Source organism: Anser anser (genome assembly GCF_964211835.1).
Source record: "Anser anser genome assembly, chromosome: 8".
In the NCBI taxonomy this organism is placed as follows: Eukaryota; Metazoa; Chordata; class Aves; order Anseriformes; family Anatidae; genus Anser; species Anser anser.
In genome coordinates this window covers 11,582,079-11,601,588 of record NC_139728.1, presented here as the reverse complement: position 1 = coordinate 11,601,588, position 19,510 = coordinate 11,582,079, and the positions used below count along the sequence as shown (strand labels likewise).

General features: G+C 48.1%; 1 protein-coding gene across 12 annotated transcripts in view; it reads left to right on the top strand.

Moving 5' to 3' along the window:
• RASAL2 (RAS protein activator like 2) overlaps nucleotides 1-19,510 on the top strand; it is a 178,100-nt gene that overhangs the window by 63,769 nt on the left and 94,821 nt on the right. For all 12 annotated transcript variants that reach the window (XM_083845870.1, XM_083845880.1, XM_083845881.1 and 9 more), the window contains exon 2: nucleotides 13,313-13,440. In XM_083845870.1, the coding sequence (XP_083701996.1) occupies nucleotides 13,313-13,440 (128 nt within the window). The remainder of the gene's footprint in view (nucleotides 1-13,312; nucleotides 13,441-19,510) is intronic.

The following is a 19,510-nucleotide window of genomic DNA, read 5'->3' as shown; positions in this document are numbered from 1 at the left end:
TAGATAGACTCCAATAGCTGCAGAAGGGAAAAAAATCTTTCCAGGAAATACGTATTTATTTTTTCTTCTTTGCTGTAGGGTTTCTTCGGAGCTTTCTGTGAACGCTGCGTGCCTACAAACAAAAGTGAAGGCCTGTACATGTGGTCGTAAGATGCCATTGGGTTTGTCTGAGGGAAATTATTTGTGTACAGCAGGAGTTTTGAGTTACTTTAACAAAAGAAGTGAATGGCTGCGATGCACTAATTGAGAAATTGGTGTTTGGGCTGTGACCGAAACAAATGGGCTGTGCACATGTGTGAGGCTGTGAACTGGGCCTCAGCCCCCAGACCTCCCGGGCTCTGTGCTCTCGCTTCTAACGCCAGCCCGTCTGTCTCCGAAATGGGTGGTTTTTTCTGCCGAGGCAGTAGGGGACAAAGTCTGCACTCGTGTGCAGCGTGCACTGGCGGTATCTGATTTGAACGTGCTCGATGGGGAATCACGCGCTCGTTTGGACGCAGGTGGATTTATTTTAACAGCAGGACTCCAGGTAGGAGAGCTACGTGGGAACAGACACGTGGATTCAGAGAGAAATGAACACTACAAAATGTAGGAGGAAGAAAAAAGTTTTATTGTCCCTACATAGAAAGGACTTGCCCTGACCGAGTCACGCGTTTCTGAGCTGTCAAGTACGTGGAGGAAAAAAACGTGACAGCATAGAGCCGGCCCCCAGCAGGCCCTGGCTGAATTAAACACACACATAGCAATCTGCGCTCCGAATAACTCCTGCATGGATATGTAATTTAAAAGAGAAATGCTTTCGGGGTGATGATAGGTTTTGTCTACATCTGTAATGTCTCATTTGTCTGTGGATGCCCAGCAGCCTTCGCTTTGTTTATTCAAAGATGAGCAAACATGAAGCTGAGTGTACTTTTCAATGATCGGGGGGAATCAACATAAAAAATGTAGGGCTTTATAAAATATATATGGACACAGATATATGCTTAGCAAGGTTTACTAGACTGATTGCTCCTAAACCTAGAGCTTGACTCTTCTTAAGCGCAGAGGATTCCCAAGGAGACAGTCGTAGCCCAGGGACAGTGGAGTGTGGCCACTGATGGATAAAATAAAATTCAAGCCTGTTTGCATTTTAATGGACTTTAATCACATGAGAGTTCAGGAAAGAAGAAAATAGATTTTTTTTTCCTGTTCATCATTTGTCTAATTGCTTCAGGCCTAGCGAAACTGGGTAACAAAATATCGTTTTTGGTTCTTGTACTGCTGTTAAGGAGGATTTTACAAAGAAAAGGGATGTGCATTATCATCATTAGTCACCAAGAGCAGAACAAACAGTACTGGTCTGTAGATGTGGCAGGGAAAGCAGAGCTGCAAGTTTTTGGCAAACTAAGTAGTAAGGAGGAAATGAGCAAGATGCCATGCATGGTTTTTATCACCAGAGATTTACAAAAATAAGTTTGACATCCGTCAGGGGCTGGGGGTAGGGTACCATCCGGCTCCAGCGGCGTGGAGGCAGCACGGTCTGCCTTCGACGGCCTCAAACTCCCGAAAAAGGCAGCTCTGCCTTAATCCCTTGCTCTTTGGGGCTGCCTGTCATCTGTCGGTCGCTTCTGCTGATCGTGACGGGATCCTCAGGCACGTTTTGAAGGCTCTTGCTTCGTTCTGCTGGCATAGCCCGGGTCTGCCCAGGCCAACGCTCCCTCCTGCTGCTCGTCCCGTCCGTAGAACCAGGCACACTCATCCCTCCATCCCCGGACACGGGTTTTGGTCCAGAGCACAGTGCAAAGACCAGCTAAGCAGGGTGTTTTGGGATAACACAGTCATTTATTTAAAAAAAAAAAAAAAAGGCAGGGTGGAGTGGAGGGTGTTTAAAATGCCAAGATATTTTATATAATGGGCAGAAAATAGAGAAGCTCAAGTTTTTGCCCCGTATTTTCTTTTGTTGTATCGCTAAGTGGATGTTTGTGTCTGTTTATACTCTGGTTTCGTGTGTGCTTTGAAATCTCATTGTGCTCAGAGGTGGAAAATTGGCTGCTTCGGTAAAGGCACGTTAAGGACAGCTATCTACAGTAGCTGGAAGGAAATGCTTCTCAAACATATTGTCCAAGTTGGTTCGAGTTAAATCTCTTGGGTACGTGAACTTTCCTTACCTTCTCCACCCATCTTCTGGCAGCAAACAATTCTTAGTATTGAGACTTAAAAATTAATACATAAAATAAATCCGTGCTGCCCCTGTAAATCGTTTCCCAAAAGCAGTGACGCGGGTTTCAGGAGCAGCTCAGAAACCGCTGGTGTTGGTAATTCCCTCTGGAGATGGGGGGAGTCCCACGAAGCAGCGAAGTACAACAACCCTTTCCAAACTGGATGAAAGTGATCACGTTGATGTAAAGATTCCCTCTGCCCTCCTAGTCTGGTCGGATTTACTGTTACAAAATGCAGTAGCACAGCAGGATTGCTAATTAGATGTTATCGGGACTGCTTCTGCAAGGTTGTGACCTATACATTTCTGTTTCCTACCGCTGTAGGAAAGAAATTTTCTCTTGACTTGTTTGTTCCCTTTGCTGGGCTCACTTGGTCTCCTTTGAGGATTTTGGAGATGAGCACCTGCGATTTTACCCTGATGAAAGGGGATTTGGGATCTGCTGGGGGGCTTCGTGATGTCCATTTGCAAAACGCATGGCACGGAAACATTTGGGAACGGGTGCACGTTGGTGCTTAGGGGATTGGCGGCATTAGCAGTAAGCATCAGAGAAATCAGCACTACAGAGGGAATAGTGGGAGGTTTCTCCTTGCATGCTTGATATTTTGCAGGCTTTGGAAAGGAGCAGGAGTGGCATGGGCTCCGGGGTAGAGGGGACGTGGGGTTGCCTTTATCTGGGGCAGCCTCGCCTGCCCAAGAGAGGAGGAAACGTATTACATAGAGGGAGAACCCAGCGGGTCTAAGAATACCTGAAATACTGCACCCTAGCTACAGATCCCCTTTAATTAACTAGACCTTCATCAAAGGAGACGTTAATCACGCTCATTTGTGTTTGCCAAAAGCAGAGGAAACCTGCTCCTCCTGTTCTGGTGGGACCTGGGAGCCTGGATCTCCGCGCTGCCAAGAGGGCCCCGCCGAGCTGGCCTGCTCAAGTCTTTTCCCTGACACTGGCTTATCCCAGCGCGTGCAGGTTCTCTGCCCTGGCACTGTTATTTCTCCTCCTGTTGCCTCTTTCCTGCACAGTTACCTTGCTTCAACATCCCACAGAGTAGACGAGAAGAAAGAAATCACCTGCTGAGTTCTGGAAATTCAGAAGAAAATTGAAAATTGAACTTTGATTTGCAAATGTTCAGGCCTTGTGGCAGCACTGAGAGCAATGCTCCCTGAGTCAAGAGGCTCCCAAGCCCTCGTGGGAGCCAGCAGCTCCATCTCCTGCCTCGACCAAACTGGCTGTGACCTCCTGATGCGTAACCAAAGTGGGTCTTTTCTCCCAAAGCCAGCTTTCCCTCCCTAGGAAGAGGTACAAGAGCAGGGTGAATTTACAAGGGGAAGCTAGCCTCGTGCAACCTTCAGCTGGGGGTTTGAACGTAGAGCTGGAAAAAGGTCATTACCTCTGAGCACTGGGTTGAGTGTGGGGTTCAGGTTATTTGCAACACAGCATCTCTTTGTATAAATCTGGATATGGCTCAGAATCGCCATCGCATCCATGTATGATCCAGTCTCCTTCCTCTACCGAGTGTTTTGTGCCTGAAGCATCTTTAAAGGATGAAGAAGTTCAGTCCTTTGTATAGTAGCAGCACAGTGCTAAAAGGCGTGAAGACTCCTCAGACATCGGGGTAGAAATGGAATGAGGAGTGTGCTGGTGTTTTTTTTGGGGGGGGTGTGTGTTTAAGTAGGTCCAATCAATTAATCAATGTCTAATGGCTGGTTCTAGGTTCTGAAAACACTCTGCAGGTGCCAGAAGGAAGGGGAGTGGGTCTTTGCAGATAGCATGAGGGGTTACTGGAAGGCTTCTGTTACATTTGAGTCCTTTGGGATGGTCCCTTACAAAGTCATCGGCTTCAGGTCGTTAAGCTAAGAAAGCTAAGCTTAGCCTCTGTGCCTGAGCAACCTGGGTACACACACGCAAAAAGCACATTGCTGTATTGCAATTGAGTGTCCCGTGAACTCTTCCTTCTGCGGCGAAACTACACTCCAATGTCTATGAAATGCCAGCTGTGGGCAAAAATCTTCTGAACCAACCCCCTCCAACCAAAAAAAAGGAAATGCCCTGATCACTTGTGTGCTCAGACTTCAAGAAATTTTCAGGTGGCACGCTGGGAGGTTGCAAATAGAGGAGAAGAGCAGCAGCAGTGCTGGCAGAGGGAGCGAGCACCAGAGGCTCCCAGGTCTGGGAGAGCACCCCACGCAGGGTTGTGATTGTTCCACCCCCTGAACTCCTCTCTCCCATCACAAAAACCACAGCCATGCAGAGGTTTGGTTTTCAGACCACAGGGCCTGTGCTTCTGTAGAGGTATGATTTAGGGGAGGGGAATTCAGCAATCCTGGCACTGCTTTGAGAAGTTAGTTTTTGGGCCGAGATCAGTGGCACCGAATGCATCGGTTTTCTTGAAGGAAAGCTGAAGGCAGAGGCTTCTAAAAGAAAACTCCTGCGTGGTGTAATGCAGGCTGCCTTAAAGACTGTCTTTGTTTTCTGGTTGCTCACCTTGAACTTGTGGTCAATCTCCTACCACCTCGGGTATGCCTGCGGCTCGTTCTTTTCCCAGAAATGCTCCTCTACCTTGGCTGGTCCAGTGCCTCCCTCCCTTCACCTGCCAGAAGGAGGCAAAAGGGTCTTGAAAGAAATCAGCTTCAGAGGAGCATCCGCTGGAGGTGCCCTGCTGGCAAGGGTGGTGAGCAGAGCCGCGTGTTGGGGGCAGAAAGTTTAGAAACAGCTTTCACCAAACTGTTGGTTTTTTTTTTCCTTTTTTTTTTTTTCTTTTCCACAGCTGCCTTGGGCTGAGGTCTCCCTTTTTAAGTTGAGGATGCTTTTCCTCAGTCTCCTTCCTGCACTGCTGCGGGCCGGCTTCGAAGACCAAAGATTTAAGAGGGAGCAGAGCAGGCTGGGTGCTCGCTGCTGGAGGGGCTGTGGGATGGAGCTGAGGCCGGGTGAGAGTGAGCGTTACAGAGAACAGAGCAGGGGGAAGGGCACAGAGCTGGGTGAGAAAAGGAGCGTGCATAAATTAAGAGGGAAAACTGCAGCTTTTTCTCCCAAGAATAATTAACTTTTTTGCTATTCTTCATTTTCCAGTTCCTTAAACCTCTCACGAAAGCCTCTCCTTGCTTTAGGGAGAAGTGTCACTTGAGAATCTTCTCCGAACTTGGCAGCTTGGCAATAAGGGCATGTAATCTTTTATAATCCTCTCTTCAGGTTTGTAATATCCATTTCTGTTTTGAGCTTCCAAAGCGTTTTGTAGGGCAAGTGGGAATTTAGCGGAGAGAAACGCATACTTAATATTCAGGAGCAAAGACGAGTGGTCCTGGGTGAAGAATGGGAACTGAATAAGAAGGAAGGGAAAACCTGCTCGGTATTGTCGGCAGGGTCATAGCAGTGGCTTTGAGCAACTGCGTGCGGGCGGCTTGAAATCCTCCGTACCCTGGGAACCGAGCTGTTTTTTCCCCGGCTAGCAGCTTCTCTCGGGGTGATGTCATGGGATTGACAAAGCCCTACAACGAGCTGCTTGTCTGCGGGCCGGGCTCAACCTGCAGCACACCTGCGTGCTCCGTAAGGTTCCCACCGTGGCTGGGTTTTGTCGTCTGCTTCCTCTCGTCGAGGCACGCCGATGGCGGCGCGATGTGGTGCTCCTGGCACGGGTCCACCTGGGGAGGTGCTGGTTTCTCCTGGCGCGCTCGTCCTTCGCACCGCGTCTCCCAAACCTGGCTGCGAACAGACGATGAGAAAAGGAGCAGAGGGAGAGAGGCGAGGCTCAATTACCCCTCCGTACATTCAGCGATCGGCTGGGCGGCGTGTAAGAAGCTTAGAGGAGCTCAGCAGTGTTCAAGCTAATTGGCAGCTTTGAACTGCTATTAAGAGCTTCCACACCTTTTGCTCAAAGAAGCTGCGTGGTGACAGTGAGCTGGTGCAGCTTGCTGCTCTCTAATCAGAATTACCCTCCCAGACCAATTTTAGCTTTTCGCTTAATTTTGCTTCTGCTGCTCCCTCCTTAGCTCATTTTTAGGACTTACAGGAAAGCTCCAAACTGTTGGCTCGCTCAGCATCTGCTAGCTGAGCTCCTCGTAAGATTTTAAGACTTGCGGTTTCTCTTCTGGAATGACTCCACACTTTTCCCTTTTGAAAAAGAAATCTCAGCTCTCAGGGCTGCATCCTTGTGGCCTGACTGAATTTGGCCTCTGGCTTGTGCTTGGGTACTGGGGAGCACACAAACGTTAGGGGCCGAGGGTGGTAAATGTGCTAGGAGGTCTTGGGAACGCTCGGTTTTGAGTTGTGTGTGTTACGGGGAAACGAGGGTGGAAATCTTGGCGCGTCTCTAACACAGTCTCAGCCTTGGTGTGAAAACTACTTAGCTTTTGATAGGCAAAGTGGTGATATTGCAAGTTCAGGGCAGATGTTTTAGGGCAGACCGAGTTAAATTGGCGGAGCCGTCTGGGAGCTCAGCTGGGTGAGTGAGCTTGCTGCAGCCATCTCTGTGCAAACAAGTCACATTTCTCCTAGTGCAGGAACGGAGAGATGGGAGCGACGTCACCACAAGGAGAGGCAGCAAGAGTTCATCCTTCTGGATGATGCCAGGTTCATTAAACGGTACCGTTCTGGTTTTTTGCTCCTTGTTGCAGAGGACACAGCCTTTGTCTGGCTGTTGGCATTTATCAGGTGTTCACTGATCTGATGGCTTACCCCTTCCCACATAAAAATCAGCACGCTGATGGTAGGGATGGGAAGCATGCACAAAGTGCACAGATGATCATTGTGGTGGTTTCCACGAGGGTACGGGGAATGAAGACTGCACCTGATTGAACAACTTTTTTATGAATGCGTGGCTGATGAGATTCTCCAGCGGGCTGATGGAAAACGAATTTTTTTAGACTGTGCTTGATCACTACCACTCAATAAAACAGCAGCGGAAAGTTAATAGGTTACTACTGCAAGGTTGGCCAACACTAGAAGAATTAAAGATCTTGTAAAGAATTTGTGTCGCGGTGCCAAATGTGTTGGAATCTGAGAAAGTCATGGTGCTGCTCACGGGCTCTGCCAGCTTCTAAAATACCGTTTTCACCTATTTAAACCCGTAGAATGGGTTTTCCAGGTAGCGTTTGGGCTGTAACCAGTTGGTGTGAGAGCTCTTGCAATCACTGAAATTTGATGGTTTGGCTAAGCTTTCTGACCTCCTGCCCTTGCTCTTAGATTTCCATGCGAGGATTCGGTTGTCGTTGCACGCAGCTGCTGGAGGAGAGCAACTGGGTTCTGCTGAACCGAGGGCTCACTGGTGCATGTGTGCCGAAGGTTGTTGAGTGTGGCTGTTAAAGATACCAGGAAGAATTCACACTAGATGCTTACCTCCATAGTAAATCCTATGTAAATGACGTGCCTGTCATCCCAAAGGGTCTGCTCGTGCTTTCTTTGCATAAGACAACACAGCTATTTCACCACAGAGGTGTTTTTCCAGCCGTGAAAAGCAGGTACCTCCTAAATGGTGTGCAGCCATGCCACACTGATCAAGATGGAGAGTGAGCCGTGCTCTGTCTCACCGTAGCTACAAGGCAGTTCCTAGAAAACCTGCAGCCACTTCACTGCCTGGGCTGTGATTTCAAATAAAATGACAGAATTAATAGGTTCATTTCTGCGATGTGCACTGGCCGTATCTCTAGGTGTGTTGTGATTCAGAGTAGAATTAATCACCCCTGAGAGCATTTTCTCTGGCTCGGTAGTATGTGAGTCTGTACATACAAGTTACCCCACATAGCATGTGCTGAATTTCCTCTGCAGAGTTACCTGATCGGTCGTGAGCATCGTGTGTTCCCTGCCGGGACATGGTGGTTGTCCGTCCTTGGAGAATGAGCGTCCCTTCCTTCTCCCAGGTCAGCCCGTGCATCTTCTGGTGGGATCACGCCTGGGTCGGAAGCATGGCCAGAAACCATTGCTTCGAGCTGGGAGCTGAACTTTGAGAAACAGGAAATGCAAACAAAATCTAAATATATAACTGCATGAGAGAAAGTAGAAGTCGTCTTGGTCGTGCTTTCCTAAGCAGACCCCTGGTACGTGCCGAGAGGTCAGCGGTCCCCTCGCAGCCGAGCGGGGCTGCTCTGATGCCTGTGCCTGTGCTCAGGGCAGAGGCTCTCCAGATCTCTGCTCCGTGTTAATCCTGACCCCGCAGACCTCAGTCTGAGCACAGCACAGCACTCTGAAATAGCCGCTTACACGCAGCCACGTGCCACCGAACTGTGCCGGGTATGCTCCTCTGCATCGGTGCCTTGTGCAGAAATCCTGCCCTATTGCAAGATGCAGGTTTGAGGGACCGGAACGTGTTGAGACACAGTGTGTCTCCGCTTCTGCCATATCTTTCCCTTGAATCACTGCCTTCATCAGCTTTTAGAGATGGTGCAAGTTCAGCGAAGGCCTTTTAATTGCCGCTTGTCTGTCGTGAAACTTCACGTCAATAGTCAGGCTTGAAGTCTCAGCTTCTGTTCGGCGGCTTGATAAAGCTTCGAGCTGATGATTATTCAACCCGAGCTGCCTGCTCGTGCACATTTGTGTAGGCTGGGGTACTGACAAGCTCTCAGACGACAGCATTTACCTAAAGCTCTCCAAGTCTTGTCTCTATGGCAAGTACATAAACCAGCACGGAAACACTGACAGACCTGTTGTCAGAAGGTGTTAGGGCTCCTTCTAATCTTTCTCTTCAGGGGAAAGCACACAAACTTGGCCACTCCATTAGTTACTCAGCTGCTTGGCAGCTCCTCGTTGGAAACATGAGGAACAGAATATGGACCCTAATAAAGTCAATGAAAATTTGGCAAGGGCTTCAGTAAGCCCTCAGTTTCGCCCCAGGAAGAGCGTGGTTCAGGAAAGGGGCTTTGGCACATGCCAGGGTTGCTCTTGTCATCGCGGGGAAGGAGGTTTGCTTTTGTGTGGTTATTGATGGTTGGTAGAGTGCTTGTTGGCAGAAGGAGCTGGAGACATGGATTTACCTTTAATGTAGTTTTGTTGGCCTGATTTCTGCAAATTCTGTAGTTTTCATGAGTTGATGCCCCCCTTCTGTGTCAGCAGAGCTGTTGGGGACTAAGTGCTGCTGGAACACTTGACATCGCGTGGAAATAATTTTCTGATTCTGCCCACTGACTGGAAAGTATTCTCCGCTTGTGAATGCATTTGGAAGTTGCTGCTGTTTGTGTTTTTTGTTTTTTTTTTAATTGTTGCATAGTTGCAATGGAAGATTCAGAAACGTTCCCATCTGATAGCGCTCGTACTGCTCCCTCAACTGCCATCAGCTTTCAGAAAATGTCTGAGCCCTTTCCGTGGGGATGGGCTTGGCACTGGCTCCTTCTTTCCGTGTTCCCTCTCCCTGTACCAACCAACACCTTTATCTGAAATGCCGTTGCAGCATGACTGTTTCTTTTTTTTTTTTGCCTTTTTTCTTCCTGTTTTTTTTTTTCCTTTATAAGCTCTGTAGTTGATAATAAGGTACAAGTTGTCATTTGGCTGAGAGAAAGGGAGCTTTGTGGATATTTATAAAGTGCCTGATGGCATTTCAGTGCCCCGAGGAAAAACAGCGCAGCTTCAAACCTTCGGCCGTGCCAGGCGGGCAGCGCTGCTCCTCTCGGGGCGTCAGGGGAGGATGCACAGAGGAGGGGATTTTTTCCATGCTGTTACTTAACTGCCATTAGCATTTGTAGGCACGTAAGGCATGACCTTTAATCCCGTGTATAGGCTAACTGATCTGCTTTCTTGAATGCCTCATTGTAATAGGGCCGAAGGGAGCGGGTTGCAGCAGACCAGGGAAGGGAGGACGTCTTCTCGCCGGCACTGCGTGCTCAGGTGCGGGGCTGCCTGAGCCTGTCCCACACACAACGTCTGCAGGCTCGGAGCTTTTGGGTGTGCCTGCCTCATTTCTTCTCCAGCCCCTGACCGAAATGAAGCATTTGCATTTGTCGGCGAGTTACCCCCGAGCAAAGGCTTTGTATGAACCGATAGATAGCGCTGTATGAGCTGACAGAGGATAGCCCCGAGGTGAGAGATGGCAGCCCTGACTTTCAGCCTTTCTCTGAAGCTAAGTGGTCCTACACACTAGAGGACCTTGGCGTTCCCTCCCTCAGTGATCTGATCAGCGGTGCTAAATCAGGTTTATAGGGCATTAGTGGAAGGGATTGGTAGGTTTTATTGCATTCGCATGAAAACTTGGGGCCAAGAATGTAAAATGAAAACTAAAGGTGAAGAGCACCGGAAAACAAAACACAGTTTGTGAAGCAACCGGGTGTATACGTGATACTGTGTTCAGTCCCAGAGAGTCTTTGGTCTAAACCTGTAAAACCCTTTGCAGTGAGTTTTGGGGCTACAGCTGTTGCAAGGGGCTCTGAAGAGGTCTGCTCGGGCAGGCTAGCTGAGAATTGGTTTAAACAGGGAGAAAAGTTGCTAGGCATGGACACAGCGGAGCTTACGCTGTGGTTTCTGTTGCGGGCAGCTTCCTCGTGAGCTCCCCTCTGGTGTGTGAGACCTGCTTTTGTAGCATCAGCCCCGGGGAGAGGACCGGGGGTACCCGGTACCTCGGAAACCCACCTTGCACCGCTCCTCCGGGTGGAAGACAGCGCTCGGTCAGCCTGCGGGGGCGGCGGGGCTGTGTCCTGCCGTGCGATCGGAAGGATGCCAACACACCAGATATTAACGCCGGGCCGTGACTGACAGCTCCAGGCACCGCGATGGCACGATGCGCTGCCAGCAGTCTGCGGAAAGCTCTTCTGACGTAGCCAGCCCGCTTGGCAGCAGAGCTGTGGCTGGCCCGCAGCGCCTGATGACTCAGTTACGTCCCGAAGTTGTTATTGCAGTGGAAGGAGCCGTTCTGTTCTTTAATCCTTTTGTGCAGCCCCGTAGATCAACTGGGTGGTATGCTGCCAAGGCCTGTAGTTAGTAGAAATTATAACGCAAAAGTCTTTTGGGGCTGGGCAAGTCGTGACTGTAGGTTCTGCTGGGGGTTCAGAAGGGTTTCCTTGTGTCGGGAGAAAGTTGGCTTTCCTGCCTGAGGGGCTGGACCCCCCGAGCTCTGGGCTTCGCTTTTGGTGCATGCTCACGGCTAGGAGCTGGGGGTTCATCCTCGCCCTGCAGCCTGCTTGCAGGTCTGGAGCCTGCAGGACCTCGCTTGGGCTTGTTCAGGCATGGGTTGGGTTCCTCTGCTGCTGCTGGGGAAACCAAGGGCTAAGCAGGAGCAGCAGCGTTTACATCCTGCATCTGGTTCGGTTTGGGGCTGTAAGCCGCGATAAACGTGAGTTGCAGGTGCGCCAAAAGCCTGCCTCGGGAGCGAGTGTCTCTGAGGTGGCCAAAGCTGTGGGTAACTCCTGAGTGAGAGTCTCCTGTGCCCCAGGAGCTTGCACAGACGTGCTTTTGCTTCACAGCGGCCGTGGTGGTTTCTGTGAGCTGTGCCCGTACCAGGCAGGCTTTGGGGCAGCTGGGAGAGGTGCAGAGCTGCGCGGAATGCCAGCGCCTGGTAGGCGAGGCAGCACGGTGTGGGGCCTGGCTCTGAACCTCAGGTTTGTGTCTGAATTATCTCATCCGAAATCAAGGAAACAAAGTTGAATTTCAGTATTGTGCAGAGCAGCAGGAGCGATGCATTCCTTTGCTTTTTCTCTCTTACCCGTATCAGATTGCACGTCACAGGTATTCCTCAGAACGACCACAAAGCTCCTAACGCAACGCGGGGCGTAACTGGGTTTCCAAGTCGATTCCCCAGCTTTAGAAGCGGACGCGTGCCTTTCGGCGCCGAGGCAAAGCTGTCGCGTGGAGGAGGAGAGCGGGGAGAAGCTGCGGCTTTGGGAGCCGTGAGGTGGGGTCGGGGGGCACCAGGGCTGCAGCTGGCCGAGCACCGAGGGTCACCTCTCGGCTCCCGGTTGGGCTCCAAGGGCTCCCTGCAGCCGGGCGGGCGCTGGGTGCCTGAGGATTCACTGGCCTCTAGCGGTGAATGCACGCAGCAGTCCCAACAAGCATCTTAGCCGTGCGCTGGTGCAGGTTTGCCTACAAACTCTGCGCAACACCTCAAGCGGGTTTTCAACTTCCCTTTTGCCTGCTGGGCTCCTCAAATGGGAGGGGATCCTGGGCTCCTGCACAGCAAGTGTAAGCCGCTGGCAGTGGGCTCGCTTCTTGTGGTTCGGGGGCTTCAGGAGGCTGCAGAGCACGGCCTGAGAGCGACTGGTGCTCACCTAGATCGGGGCAAGGAAAGGGGCGTTAAACTTGAGTGCAAGGTAAAAGCAAAGCTCGATGTTACAGATCACGCAGAACATGAAACTTTAGAGGTTGACTTCAAACTGTTTTCTGAAGTTGTATACGTGATGCTACCAATGGCTCTGTTGCATACATCCCCTTTGTATTACTCCCGTGGCATTTCGGTCTCCTGTAAAGAGGTTTTTACAGTAAATTGCCTGTGCAGTTGAATTCCTCAGGCTGCCTTCTTTGCACCCAGCCTTCTCGCCTTGCACAACGAGGTACGGAGCTCCAGCCTGAAAGACTTGAAGCAAATTGACTTTTTAGTGGTTTTTCTTTTTTTTTTTTTGTCACTGTGATGGCTGTGACTGAATGGAAACGCTGGAAGACTCCTATCTGCCACAGCTTTACCAAACAGCTTCCTGCCATAGGAATGTTACTAAGCCCTTCTCAGTGAAATGCCCGTCCCTTTGAACTTTCCCTCCCTTCTTCAAGCCTGCCTGCCTGCTTTCCTCCCATTCTCTCTTCCTGTGTCTCTCTGCCCAAAGTCTCAAATAATCCAGTTTGTTAAGAGTTCGGGTACACTCGGGGCCCACGCTTTTGCGAAGGAAACAGAGGGAAGATGGAGCTTGCATGAGGCTCTCGGTCTTTGCTTTTGGTTATATTTCAGTCTTAAGCAACAGCATTTATATTCTTCTCGGGCATTGCCATTTTCTTAAGTCATGCTCTAGATAACTAAGTACTCACGGTGTACCTCATGTTGTGTTCCCCACGGGTGCCTCCCAGGATTAGCAGTTTGTCTTTTAATACGCTGAGCCAGGCGCTGCTAAGTACAGATTGCAGTTCTGGTGTGCAGCTTGCTGCAGAACCACAAAAGCGAAGGAGGGCGGTTAATGACACACGCTAATGACTCCGGGATCCCGGTTTTCTGTTCGCAGATGTGAAAGGACCACCTACGCACAGGCTGTCCTGCGGCCAGTCCCCCTACACCGATACGACAACATGGGAGAGGAAATACTGCATCCTGACCGACAGCCAGCTGGTGCTGCTCAACAGGGAGAAAGAGGTGAGAGGAACACACGTGGGCCGCTCAGCCCATGCCTGTTGGCCTTCGTTGGTGAAATGGGAAGGCCATTTCTTCATCTCCTCCTTTTTGTTGTTGCTCATGAGTTTAGTGAAGACCCTGAAAGGAGGGAGCTAACCTATTTTGCATGTAGGGATAGCAGTAGCGCGCACAGTCATAATCCAGCTGGCCCAGATGCCAGTTGCATGGAAGCGGTGACAGCAAACTGTGTGCATCCACCACTCCTTGCCGGAGTTCTTTGCCCTGCATTTAACTCTGCCACTCCATCTTTCTGCATTATTGCTGCTTTTAATGGTAAGTAAAGCCACCACGGCTTTGTAAACCTACCTCCTCACATCAGTGTGGAGATGAGCTTGGGAAAGGTAGGGGAAAGGGGACGTTGGTGGTGGCTGTGTTAGAGCGCTGAGCTGCAGCATGCAGCCTTCACGCCGTACGGTCATCCTTGCTGCAGTCAGAAGGCAAATTGTTTGAGGCAGAGGTTTGCCCTCTCTCTGGCTAAATGTAGCAAACAGGATTGGGTGGCCCTTGGCATGGAATACGCAAAGCTATTGCAACCATCTTTGCTTTAATTATAAAATTACCGTGTGTGCTGTGTGTGTGTGTATATATATAGCATGTAGGACTGGGCGTTGTGCCTTGGCATGAAGGTCATGTCCATGTGGTTAAAGAATAGGCACATTCTAGTTGATTGAAACGTTTTGAACAAATAAATGCTGATAAGTTCCCTCTCACAGGTTACACCGTGATATGTTTTTTCTTGTTATATTTGATGTCTATGGACTCTCACACATACGTTGGCGTTAGAAGTTGATAATATTCCTGGGTTTGTTTGCTCAATTACTTTGCTATAGATTTACCCTGTTTAAATATTTCAAGATAAACTATAAAGCAGGAATGATTTTGTATTACTGAAGTAGATTTTATTTTATATAAATGTCCATGAGTTTGAGTCTAATACCATGGCTTCCTACCTATTGGACATAACCTGAATTTTTGCTTTTTCCTGTATTCTTTGGAATCTTCTGTATATGGCTGGGCCCAGGCTGAGCTCATTATACCTGTTGCTGGCATAGCACTGAATGTTATCCATCTTGAGCTATGATCAGGTGTGTTTACAAAGGTTGAAATATTTCCCTTCGTAGGGAGAGTGGGAGGAAAAGGCTTAGAGAAGGACTTTAGTTATTAGAAGGGAACAGCATCAATGCTAATTTATAGGAGAAGTGATCAAATGCAGGGAAAATGGAAGACCCATATCATAATGTTTGTTTACTACATCATTCTTTTTCTAGTCTGGCAGGAGTGTCACCTAGGGAATTAAAGTATATCCTGAAGAAACTTAAGGACATGAGAATTAATCCTAAAGCTGTACTATAGCAGCACAGCTGGGCTAAAAGGATGCATCTCATTAAAGAAATGTAATTGGAAAAAAAACACTGGCTCATATCAGAAATAATTATCTGAAGGTGGTAACTGTGCTCTTATGAGTTGTTAATTTCTCTTACCGCATACAGTTAAAAACATTTTGCCAGGAGTCAGATAAGCCTCTTGCTTAGATCCTGAGGAGTAAATATGGGGAGTCTAATGCATCACTGATGTCAAGTCCTTATATATGACATTTAAATACACTCTGGTTTTGCCTGTTTTCTGCTGGAAGGCGGAGAAATTCAGTACTGGGGCGTACACAGCATGGGCTTTAAGTATAGTAAAGGAAATCTTTGCACTGTGCTCTCAAAGGAGTGCTGCCAGCACTATCACGATGAGAAATAACTTGTTTTGGAAAATGCCGCATGCAGATGAACCAGGCAGACATGCTCTGTGCAGGTGTGGCTCCACATGCTGATAATGGGATTTACTTCAGAAGCTAGTAGCTGGAGTCATATTTGCCATGCTGATTTTCAAGTAATTGGGCCTACTGTAAGTGAAAGGAAAAAGGGAACTCCTTGCAGAGTCATAAGTACTTTATAAGAAAATACCTTTCAGAGTCATAAATACTTTATAGGAAAATAAAAGGTTGTTTTAATCTACTTCTGCGTCTGTACGCATGGCAGTGTATTTACGATCTCCTAAAGAAACACAGAAAGCTACACTGGCAGAACTGCTTGGCAAGAGACACTGAGCTGATGCTCCGGATTTGCACCTTTAATGCCCCCGAAACAGAAGCATGCCTTGTAGCTTTCATGGGAGAGGGAAGGGGAGGCGACCCGGTGTGAGTCATTCAGAGGTGAAAGGCTCCATGAAATGTGATCTCCAGGTAGGAGCAAACAAAGGCCTAAGGCAGCACTGGGGGAGATGCTCGAGGAGCATAATGATGGAAAGGTATGTAGGAGGAGAACAGGTATGTAGGAGGAGAATGGAAAAGGGCCCTAGTGGGACCACAGGTACCTGCATCCTAAACAAAGGACAGAGTTACGTGTGTAAGGAAAAGGGAGATTACTAAAAGAGGAAAACAGAAAATTATGTTTAGAGTGAAAAGTGACGCTGGAGGAAGTCTTTTTAACCTGAAATGAGGTGAGAGGGGCAACAGGAAGCTGACGATGGAGAGGTTCCTGCTCTGAATGTGAAAATTGCCAATAGAGTTGGTAGGTCGGATTTTCTTTGCACTGTTGATGAGGATCTTAGGAAGAATGCGAGGCACGGAATGATATGCATCGTTAAGGGGTGGGTGTGAGGGAAGGAGGAAGAGATGCTAACAGCAGAGTGCCCTTTCAGCCGACAGGGAGCACCTATATCATCTAAAGGCTGGTGTAATTTGAACACTGCACGTCTGAAGCACCTTGTTTTATTTTTTATGCATCTGCTTTGTTACTTCACAGAGCAAAAACCCAAGAAGCTTAGACCATGTGAAGTTGAAAAGGAACAGAACTGTTTGATGTGTATGATCTTTGTAGAATTATTATGCAAGTATGAATGTCAAAGCCCAAAAGTAGGAAAACATACAAAATGCAAACAGGTAAATGAAAGGTGTCTTAGTTGTTTCAGGTAAATACTAGCATGGGTTTCTTTCAGTTAAAATACTGCATTATGAATTGCACAGCTTTATTTTAAGACGGAGGGAACAGAACAGAAGGAAGACAAGTAGTAAGGAAATTTTTTTCTTCTAACACCCTCCCTCTCCCTCTCTGTACAGCTTTATTGACAAGGCAGTTTGGGTGGACTGTGTGCAGACAGATTTTGCACTGTGCAAGCCCAGCAGTAGGTTGGAAATCAGAGAAATTTTGAGGTACAACTTGATGCAAAAATATCTGTAATTGCTTAGACAAAAATAGTCTGAGAGTATTACCTTGTGTAGCGTAGATAAATACTAATTTCTTGACACCTTGTCATCTTCATACAATGAAAATAGGTGAGACTGGAGAATGAAGACTATTAATGAAGGGAAGAGATCAGGGCCCAAAAAGTAAGTAGAAAGAAAACAAACCCCTGTAGGGACATGAGGGACAACTTAGCAAGTAAGGAGTGTCGAGTGACAGAAGCAGTGCAATTACTAGAACATCTCGTGGTGTGGCGATATCTAGCAACACCTTCTAAGACTAGGAGAACAGGTCTGGGCTGATTCACTTACAAATCAGCTTTTTTTTAATCAGCTTTTTTTTTCTTTTTTTTTTTTTTCCTATGAGGAAGACAATTTCTCACTGTCGGGAAGGTGTCGATGTTTTCATCGTTGCTGAAACCTGTTCCATAGGGAAGAGCTGTGAGGACATACTTTTAAAGAGGACACAGGAAAAAGTGGCTGCAAAAAACAGCAGCATTTAAACAGGAAAAGGGAATGAGTCAGTGGCTCTGATCAGTGGTTTCAGATAGATAATCCATTGCACAGCACTTTCACGAGGGATGTGACAAATGGCTGCATCTGGTTTGGGGCTGCTTTTTAGTTAGTCATTGTCTGTAACTTGGCTGCTGTCCTGCAGAATCTTTTAATTTTGTGTTCAGCTGCAAATGGAGATGAAAATCACTTTTCGCTGTTAGACTCTCATTTTCCTTCCCACACTTCCCTCATTTTTCTATTGGATCGGGAGGCATTTTTAATTGAGGGCAAAGCAGAGCAAAGATCTGCATTCACCATTCGCCATGACAAGGTTGGCTCCTTGCTGGTGCTGCTGGCAGAGGCCAGCAGCGGGACACCTCCGGTGGGTTTTCTGCACTCATCCATCTCCTGCAACTCACACCGGTCGTGGAGTGACAGCGATGCTCCCGAGAGAGAGTTGTAGCAAGAGCAGACAGCGGTGAGTGGTGCCCCAGGGGAGGTTTTCAGAAGTGCCCCATGCCATCCGCAAAACTCGTCACATTGGCATTTACAGCACGTCTGGTTGGCGTGTAAGTGCAAGTTTGTCAAAGCTGAACTCAGTCATAAGAAAAGATTTGCTTCAATTCCCAAATGAGTTTGTTTGTTTTCCAAAGTCCCCAAGGAAGGTAAGAATTGAAGTGAAGAGCTTTCCATTATCTGTTTGTTGATGCGATTCCCAACTTATTGATTATCATTTCAGAAGAGGCTGCAAGTTCTCAAATGTTTTTTTTTTTTTGAGTCTTGGATCAGTCTTTCTAGTCTGAAAAAATCTATCTGCAGTGAAGAAACTCTTTTCTGCCTACTTCTTTTTTTTTTTTTAAAGAGACCAGTTTACACTACCTTTAAGTGGCATTAAATGCTTGTGGAGCTGTTACTCAGTTTCTTCTGAAACCTCTTCATCATCAGGCTAGAGATCCCAAATACAGCGTTTATACTTAAAAAGCACGTTCAGTGGCAGGTCAGCTGTGATGCCGTTCAAGAGGTGAGAATCCGAGCTGTGAACCTGCTCTCATTAAAATTTGAAAATCCAAAGAACCCAAGAAAAGTGGCCAGTGATCAAAATTGTGAAGATTGTCCAAATTGCCAACAAGTCAGCTCAGGGCTGGGCGACTCCCAGGTCGGTGAATTCTTGGCAGGCGAAACAACAAAAACCAAAGGTAACAAAGCTGTACAAAGAAAATAGGTGGAAGCCTAAATTGCAGTTCAGTCCTGTCTTTGCAATACTTTGTCATCCTCTGATCCACAGCTGAGATGCTTTTTGGGGAGGCAGGGGCTGGAGGAGGGCGGGCAGATGCTGTTGTATCGCTGTTTGCACAGTGTCTGGTTGTGCACTTGCCTTTGAGTGCCAGCCCGATCTTTGACTCTCTTTGACCTACCCCAGGGTGGTTTATTTACGTGCTTAGAAATGCACCCAGTCCATAGAGGTGTGGCGCTGCAGGCCAAGCTCGCTTTGCACATTTGTGAAGCTGGATTTTTCAGAGCTGGCTGATCTTGCACTGAGCAATGAACAGCAGCAAGGCAGGCTTGGAATTATGTGTTTTTATGGTCAGTGCAGGCTGAGACTATGGTTTGGAGGTGTGTTATTTTAAATAACACTGCAGTGTTAAGTCAGACTTAAGTTTTGTGGCTCCTTTGCTACTTTAATCTCATCCATGGAATCGTGGGATGTTTGTACATGTGCAGGCATAGGTTGAGCTGTGCAGCACGCAAGTGTTGTTCTTCCTCGTGCAGCTTACACAATTCTTCAATCAAATAAACAGTAGCACGTGTTTCTCAAGCCCTTGTGAACACACCAACAAATGCAGTCTTTTGCTGTGTCGCACCAGGTGAATGTTGCTACACCAACGAACCTTCTTTAGGGTGCAGCCCAACCGCATTTTCCCGGTCTGGGCAAATGGTAAGTACAAAAGGCAGCGTGACTCAGAGCTAGGACCGGAGCCCTCGGACACTCTTCCTGCTAATGGCTAGGTCCTCTTTGAAGATAAATCCTATCTCTGGTATGCAGAAGTAGGTTTGTTTTTGACACCGGCTGCCTGTTTGCTTTTCCCAAGGGCACAAAGGACAGCGCAGCCCCAGCCACCATCCTCCTCCTCGCCCTAGCAGCAAAAAACTGCCTTTGTAGTGTCCTGGCTGTTGTCGCCATCCCTGTACACACCGTAGCAGCATGGTGCTAGCAGCTTTTTCATGTCTTTGGATTAAAAGAGTGTTTCTGTCCTGTGTCAGAAAGGTCCCAAAGGTACCGAAGTGCCTGCTCGGAGTCGTTCCAGA